At 43.2% G+C, this 8,276-nt stretch overlaps 1 protein-coding gene across 2 annotated transcripts in view; it reads right to left on the bottom strand.

Moving 5' to 3' along the window:
* Window positions 1-804: 804 nt before the first annotated feature.
* Window positions 805-8,276, bottom strand: part of Ube3a (ubiquitin protein ligase E3A) — a 29,542-nt gene continuing 22,070 nt past the window's right edge. For both annotated transcript variants that reach the window (XM_089566850.1, XM_089566852.1), the window contains exons 10-16: window positions 7,508-7,652; window positions 6,737-6,942; window positions 5,928-6,095; window positions 5,662-5,817; window positions 5,318-5,388; window positions 4,275-4,418; window positions 805-3,126 (exon numbers count right to left, since the gene is read on the bottom strand). In XM_089566850.1, the coding sequence (XP_089422976.1) occupies window positions 3,006-3,126; window positions 4,275-4,418; window positions 5,318-5,388; window positions 5,662-5,817; window positions 5,928-6,095; window positions 6,737-6,942; window positions 7,508-7,652 (1,011 nt within the window). In that variant the 3' untranslated portion in view covers window positions 805-3,005. The remainder of the gene's footprint in view (window positions 3,127-4,274; window positions 4,419-5,317; window positions 5,389-5,661; window positions 5,818-5,927; window positions 6,096-6,736; window positions 6,943-7,507; window positions 7,653-8,276) is intronic.

Raw genomic sequence — 8,276 nt, 5'->3', positions numbered from 1 at the left:
GGGTCAACGTATGCTGACAGTGCACAGCACACGGGTTTCTTGTATTTCGCCTCTGTTGAAATAAGGCCACTGTGACAGAGATTGAAACCGTTACCCTGGAAGCACAGGAAGTGAGCTGGCAACCACAAAATGAATGTCTCCGGTTAGTGCTGCCATCTGGTGGCAGAACGGAGCACTACAATGACAGGGACAACAAACGATCGGCCAGAGTATGTACGGTAGGCCAGAGTATATGGTATGGCAGATACCAAAGTGCAAATAAATATGGTACGGCCCTTGAAGGTTTCACTGTACCGTAACCAAAAATTTGAGTACTATTACATTTCACAGTACTTTATACCCAGTTTTGCCTTCCCGAGACCTACCACAGCTGTTATATCATCGTAATCAGCCGGACTACACCCACTGCAGGGACAAAGCAGTGGGTGTCCCTTACATCTTCAATTACCTTGGTCCTGTGCTAACTGCGGTCACCTTACGCCCACAAACTTCTGAATCTCATTCATCTGCCCACCTAACTTTCTGTCATCAACTGCTACACTTGCCTTCTCTTGGTATCCAATCAGTCACCCTTAACGATTATCAGTAACATTATTTCATAAATAGTCACCACTTCTATGGTTAACGATGGTCTTGCAGTTGCAGGGAAAATTTCATTCGTCATTATATATCTGCATGCACAACTTGCTGTTGGTGCATATGTGACAGCAACAGGTATGCAAATCAACAACGTAAGCACAGGCAGCACTTAACTCATATGTGAAGAGAAGCACAAAGTATTTAGAAGCAGCAAACATGAGCTGATTAAGAAACAAAAAGAACTGAACATTTATTTCATTCGGAGTCAACCTGACACATTTATGACTTCATTCGGTCAACTGACAGTTCTTTCAGCCTACTGGCAACCTACCAACAATGTGGAAATAGGCAACAATCGAATTATTAAATGCTTAGCATTTATAAGGCCAACCCTTATGACTTTCGTGACGGATGTCTAGCATCAACAAAGGCTCGATAAAGATGGTCATATTAGCGACGGGACATGTGGTTGCCTTTGTGCATGCCCTTCCCATTATAAGTTTGGCTCTCTCACTGCAACATACCATGAATGCACTCTGCAATGTATGCTTCATAGCTGCTGCTTTGTCTAGAGTATTAGCAAATGCATGATTTACTGAAAGACTTACTCGAGAAATCATGCCTAGTTGCACAGCACTATTGGAACAAGTGGTACTGGAGTATGTGCCGCAAGTTTGTCGTATTCACCTAAATCGATCTTTTTTCCGGCAAAATCTGCTCTTCTTCACTAAACACATTTAACACATAGCTCACCCTTGTAGGCCAACCAAGGTGGCCCTAAGCACTCACGTGCTGGGCAACCACCATACCACACTGAACTCCAGTTTCAACCTGCCTACTTAATCTAACAACTTGGACTTGGGACAGCTGGATTTTCTCCTTGGCTCTTTTTACATGGACGCCATATAAATGCTAAGCACTTTCTCACAACACCTTTGGAAGATACCAGAGAGAGAGCCAGTTGCTTTTTTCCATCGCTACGGCGCTTTGTTCTTGAACTGAAAAATAAAACAGCACTATTCAACACAACTTTCCCATCAACCTTCCCTTCTCTCACATGTAAGGAAGGAAAAAAAACACAACATAAATTACACTAACTTCACTCTTTCCAAATTTCACTGAAAAGAGAGCAGACATTTGAACTGAACTATGGATTCATTCAAAACGTCATTTGAGTGTATTTATATCTGTGCATACCACATAGAAAATGCTCCTACTACTTACTGCCTACAAGGTCGCAAAAACTAGCTTTGTCTCGACCCAAAATGTCAAAGTCATGTGCAGAGGAAGGTCCTTCAGAGAACACAACTTTGCTGCCAACGTCTCAAAGGGAAGGCTTTGCCATCTGCAGTGTCAATGCTTAGTGTATGTACAAAAACAAATTTACAAGTGACAGAAGTGCAGCACATGTAGAGTTACACACCATGCTTGTTCCTATCTCCAATCACCTCTTACGTGCTTGCAGGCTTCTTTTTTGTGGCAGCATCAACAGATATCTTGCAAGACAACACACAAGAGATGCCAAGACACGATGGAAGCTGCCAACTGTAATGTTACGTTGAAAATTACACATAATTTCCACCATTACACATCGCCAGCATGGCTCGGCCAGATGCTGACCCTTTCCATGAGCAGCAATCTAAATCGGAAAGCGAAAATGGCAACAAAGGCAGCCATTTTCCACAGCTTGCAATCTTCCAAGTATTCTCAGCCACTGAATTCACTCATTTTACAGCCCACAGCAAAATACAATCAAAGAACTGCTGCAGTAAAATAACAAGACTGCTCATAATATTGCCCTCTTAGAAAAATGGAAATTGTATAAGATAATACAAAAGTGGCAACCACACTGAACTTTTGCAAGCTGGGTTCACAGTAAAAAAAGTTTCTTTCTAAACCCACTGCTATCTATCCTTTTGCTTTGGGACAGCATTTCCTAAAGCCAAATGCGAGTTCAATCATTCTTACCAAACTCACTGGGGGTGTCCTCATTTTTAACAGCCATTCCGCACAACACGAACTGCCATAAGCTATTAAAAAAGCAAGCACACATGTGGGGAGGCCTCTTTAATGCTCTCCAGATGCCTCCAGAAATGAGCAGAGAGGCAATGTTTCCACTCCACAATGTCGTACTGCTGAGAGACAATGCCCACAAAAAGAACAAATGAATAGAAAAGACAGCAAGCACAAGTATGCTACTTTTTGGGCAAAGGTGTCTCCTTACAAAGCCACGCACCCTCCGTGCCTGGCATCACGACCATCTGCCTTCGAGGTCTTGGACGAAGAGTTAAAAAAAGAAGCACTGTCACAAAAAAAAAATTGCCTCAAGCTATACGCACTTGCGCAGAAGCAGAGAGAAGAAGGAAAAAAAAAATAATCCATGAATGGTACACGATGCAGTGCGCAGTTAGGCTCGGACTCGGCCATTAAAACATGCCAAATCCCTTGGAGTAGTTGATGGCTTTGAGCAGGCGGTCGGCCAGCTTTTCCTTGGAAGAGTACTCTGGCAAGAGAAGCACGTTGAAGCAGGTGTGCGCCGTTGGCAACCTGCGAAAATTACACGCAACAGCAAATCTTGTCACAAGGTGCTTCATTCTTGGAGCTTCTGACGTTGGTCCATCCCATCCCACCTAACAACAGTGCACACACCATACGAGCAGTGGCAGACAGCCTTGACCAGCGATGGTCTGGAGGACCAACATCAGATCACCCAACAGGTCCAGACATCAGCACAAGCCACCGAAGTCCTACAGAATCCGCCCACCTGACTCGTCCAACATGTAAAATGCTTATAAAGTTTTAACTCTCTCTCTCGGAGCTTCGCTTTACTTGTTATAATCATGATGAAACACGAAAGCCTTCAAAGGGTGAGTGATATAAGCCGCTTCAAGAACCGTTTTCCTCCATAGACGACATGACATCACTTTTCACACTGTAAGGCTCAAATAAAAATCAAACGCATCACATGTCGCACTTCAAGTTATGCTAAATCAATCATACCCAAAACCATTATTGATTAGAACCGGCTGCCTTACACAATCGCAACTGAAACGAATGCAACATCATTTCATGAACTTTTAAAAAATCAAAGCGATGTGTAGTTTTCTTCTAGTTCTCTTCTGCTCACCGCAATGTGTTAGAGTTTTGCTTTTCGTTCTGTTTATTCCGTTGTTTTTATCTTTGTGTGTTCTTCTCGTTTTTTTTATTTTGTTTATTTTGTGTCTTGTTGTTCCGCCACATTTCGATTCTTGCTGACTACCAGTTATTGCTCTTTTCTTGCTTCTTTTTTTTGCCCTGTTACTCATGTTAATGTTCCTTCTATGTATTCAAGTTGAAATTTTTACCACCCCCTATGTAATACCCTCGTGAAGAGGGCCTTTAGGGGCATCTTGAAATAAAATAAATAAATAAATAAATCTGGCTGAACAAGGCGCATTGGCGTGTGAACGTGTTACATAAACAGCCAGTGCAGATGCTGTAGAGTCCAAGAGCAAATTCATTACATGAACCTATGTCCACTACAGGTGACACTTCTACTTGCTGCATTCTGAAGGTGCCTACGTGGCACCTTCAAAGGATTTAGTGAAAATCGCTGCGTATGAAGAGGTGGAAACAGCAGTAGAATATTCAGTGCGACCAGTAAGAAAGAGCAGCCTGCCGCAAGCTCAGAGCAGGTTGGCAGTGGTGCCACGCACCTTTCTGAATCTGTACCATGGCGCGCAATCACTAGCTTGAGCTTGGACAGGCCTCCCACAGGCACTCGATCACTGCCGGTAGCGAACTGAAGCAGTTTCCGCTTCTGCTCCTGGCTGAACTCGTGCACCAGCTCCCAAAAATGCCTGCAGACAAGAATGAAGTGGACCAAACAACCAACAAAACAAAATACAGCAGCAAAGAGAAAGAGTACGAAAGGACATCACACAAAAGCACGAAAGCCTGAAACATGAAAACACATAATGCGCGCAACCTTCCAAGTCCCACACCGGATGTGGAACACGCAAAACCAGCTTTGCTCTGTTAGGCAGCTAACTTCTAAATTAAAATAAGTTTGTCAAGCAATCTTGGCATTTCCTGTTGGCCGCCGCGGTGGCTCAGCGGTTATGGTGCTCGGCTGCTGTCCCAAAAGACGCGGGTTCGATCCCGGCCGCGGCGGCTGGAATTTCTTTGGAGGAGAAATTCTAGAGGCCCGTGTACTGTGCGATGTCAGTGCACGTTAAAGAACCCCAGGTGGTCGAAATTTCCGGAGCCCTCCACTACGGCGTCCCTCATAGCCTCAGTCGCTTTGGGACGTTAAACCCCCATAAACCAAACCATTTCCTGTTGAGTATGAGAGAGAGAGAGAGAGAGAGAGAGAGAGAGAGAGAGAGAGAGAGAGAGACTCTTTAATGAAGAGCAGAGAATTTAGCCGGCGTTTAAAAATCGCTACTCTGCGTAAGGAGGGGAATTTGGGAGATAAAGACAGAAGAAGAGCAGTATGGAAGAGGTAAAAAAAAAAAAAACGGATAAAATGCGGCCATGAAATGGGTACTAAGGATGCAATGGCGAGTGTTGATGTAACCTATGGAATGATGGAGTGCATAGTCCATCAAATAGGCTGACGAAGTTCACTGCATGTAGAATGCATGAAGGTAACGTACAAGTGAATTTAAAGCTTATCGAGAGCTGCACCTTCAATGCATATACCAGCAGACATAGCAAATGACACCAAATAGACTAAACATAAAAACGAGGGCCTTACCTTATGATGGGACTGCTGGCTGTGTAGCCATCATATTCAGTGGACTCTTCAAGTGCATTAAAGTCAAAGTTCTGAAATCGTAAAAGGAAACAAATCTTTTAAAAGTGATCAAACATGCTGAGAAACTGACCAGGTATACTGAAAGCTCAGCAAAAACAGCCACTCCTTATCTACTTTGCGGTTAATTTATTTGAATGTTCCACTCGTAACAGTCGAAGAATTCACCTCAGAGAGCTCAGAGTTATATGCTACCAATTAATTGACATGCTAAAGCTTGCATCAAGTTTTGGCTTTCTGCAATGCACGTATCGTAGAGATGGCATAACCAAAAAACCAAGCCTCACCTTACTGCCACAAACAAGCAGTTCCACTTCCTCTGGCCGGAAGAGCATCTCCAGAGGGGAGTCCTCAGTCACGAGCAAGAAACCACGACGAAAGGCGCGAAACTGCTTCTCTATGCTCTTGTTGAGCAAAAAATCTGTGTACATGTCCACGAATTCCTGTTTTCAAGTGAAGAGAAATAAAAGAAGAAAGCACACACTATCAAAGACCAGCTCTTCCGCTAGGGCGAGGCAACCAAGAAGCAAGCAGCCAACATGGCTCCACCAACCCATTTGTTGTCCTGGTTGACTAGAATTGTGTCGCCGTTCTCCTTGAGGTCATGGGTGAGCACAGTGCCAAAGACATCCTTGTGGGTGATCCGAAAGCTTTGCACAAACACTTCCTCCATGTCATCTCCTTTGTAATCCAGCAATTGCTGCAAGCCCTTTGCCAAGCTCTGCACGGGGAGTGGGGCAGTGACAGGAAGCAACGACCACTTAGAAAAAGCACAAGGCTTCAAGCAGCAGGTGCCAACTTTATTCAAAGGGGCTGGACAGGCTCTTCAAAGCGGCATCTAAAAAGAAGTTTCTGAATTAACAAATGCACTGTGTTGAACGTGTGCTCCGTGTATTATTGATCAACATATTGTAAGCAGACAACAAATTCAAATGAACGACTGGACATGCATTCCGGCAATGATGTCCAGGTTTCATGGCAAAGCACTGCCACACGTGGCCGCCCAAAGTCTTCAGGTGTTAGACATGGTTACTTAAAGGTAACCTTCAAGAAAAGGGGCGAAGAGTTCAGTTACTTCAAATGCCAGCAAAAGAACTATATACTTCCATTTTTACGCAGTTCTGCACAAGAATGCTCCTTAGAAAGTGGGTAAAAATAGCTAATTATATTTTGAAAAAAAAAAAAAATCTGATTGAGGGTTTTACCAAGAAGCTGCTGATTTTGAACAAGACAGCAAAACACTTGCAGCAGGTCATGCAGCATGTGGCATACACTCATGACTGAAGACAACCTGAAAGAATCTGAAGCACTGATTATACTCTAAGGACACTGACAAAAGGTGGCAAGGGCATTTGCACTCACAGGGTTCCAATCCTGAAGGTCATGGAAGGTGCCCCTCCTCCCCAGTAGTTTCCTGTACACGACCATGGGGAAGTGCACATCCAGGATGACGTTGTTGTAGATGGCCAGGCCCAAAATGATCCCAATCAGCTTGAACTGAGCATCGCTCTCGAAAGAGGTTGGGTTAAACCAATAGGTCTGAGTTTCCCCATTCAGTGTGAACATAGCTGAAAGCACAACCAATAAACAAAATGTAAACACTCACACTTTTTCGCAAAGCATTCAGTGTCAAAGAGCTGACTAAATACGGTGTTATAGCACTCTGGTAAACCATTTGGCCGTCCCTAAATGGTTTGAATAGTACTGCAACGGCTACAAACCTGCGAAGACTTTTAGGCAGGATTAGTGAGCTGAAGAGAACAACAATCGTGAGCCTCTCTAAATCTAAGCTCTCATGCTACAAAAAGCTGACAGCAGACATCTGACTCAACCACATCCATAGTAAATCCTTTCACATGAAACCATATGTGTACCCTAATGCACTTTTTTCACCACAACTGTTTGTACAAAAAAATACGATAGCTCCAAGTGATCTTAGCCATGCTAATTAATGGCCCAGAAAGCACCAAGAAAATCTCCCACAACAAAATAGTACAATTTAAGAGCCAAATTAGGAGCAACAAACTGCAGATGCACAAAACATCATCATGCCAGACCGGGTTAAAGGTGAGAAGTGTTGCATCACTGACCCCCAATCATTCATGCCACAAAGTACACATCAAGCTTGCTGACCTATGTCAGGGTTGAAGATTTCCTCAACGACAAGCTGAAAGAACTCCTTAGAGACACCGCCTTCGTCGATGCCCTGCTCTCCTTCGAATTCCACTACAAGCTGCTTCTTCAGACTGGATGGACTTTCCATGGCCACCAGTTCTAACTGCAGACAGAAATATAAAGCACCATTTGTACGCTCAAAAGAAACTACAACAGTTTGCAAAAAAGAAAGAGAGAGACAGAAACAGCTTTTACAGCAGTGTGACTACTAGGCTGTAATGGAACTAAAGCATGCATTCATGCATTAAAAATTTATTAAAAATGGGTGTTTACTGAGCTCTTGCTGCATACCACATAAGGAAGGAAAGAGCAAAGTTAAAAAAGTTATTGGCATCAAAATTTTACTTTAAAAATTTATTTGTACGTGCCAAAGCTCTTACTGGGCTATGGTCATGTCATAGTGAAGGAGTTAGATAAATTTCAACCACCCACGATACCGATGCCTCAGTATAGGAACATTTCTGCAATCTGCATTCTTCAAGAAACAGGAATACAAATTCTTTTTCCTGTTTGTTAAGTGGCAACTTCAAAACCCTGTAATTCAACTTCTACGACAGGCAGGATAATAATTTTACCTTTACTGATAGCTTGAAGTCAAGACAAGCCAAGGCATGCATTCTAGCAAGTTCCCCGCAGAAGAATTGCATTAAAGCTCTCCACAAAAGGTCACATAACATATTGCATAAGTGCACAAGGACTTGTTGTACATAAAATTAAATTACATATT

The sequence above is a fragment of the Amblyomma mixtum genome, chromosome 1 (genome assembly GCF_055824585.1).
Source record: "Amblyomma mixtum isolate Tamu chromosome 1, ASM5582458v1, whole genome shotgun sequence".
NCBI classification, from domain to species: Eukaryota; Metazoa; Arthropoda; class Arachnida; order Ixodida; family Ixodidae; genus Amblyomma; species Amblyomma mixtum.
This window is presented reverse-complemented; position numbering and strand designations above follow the sequence as displayed.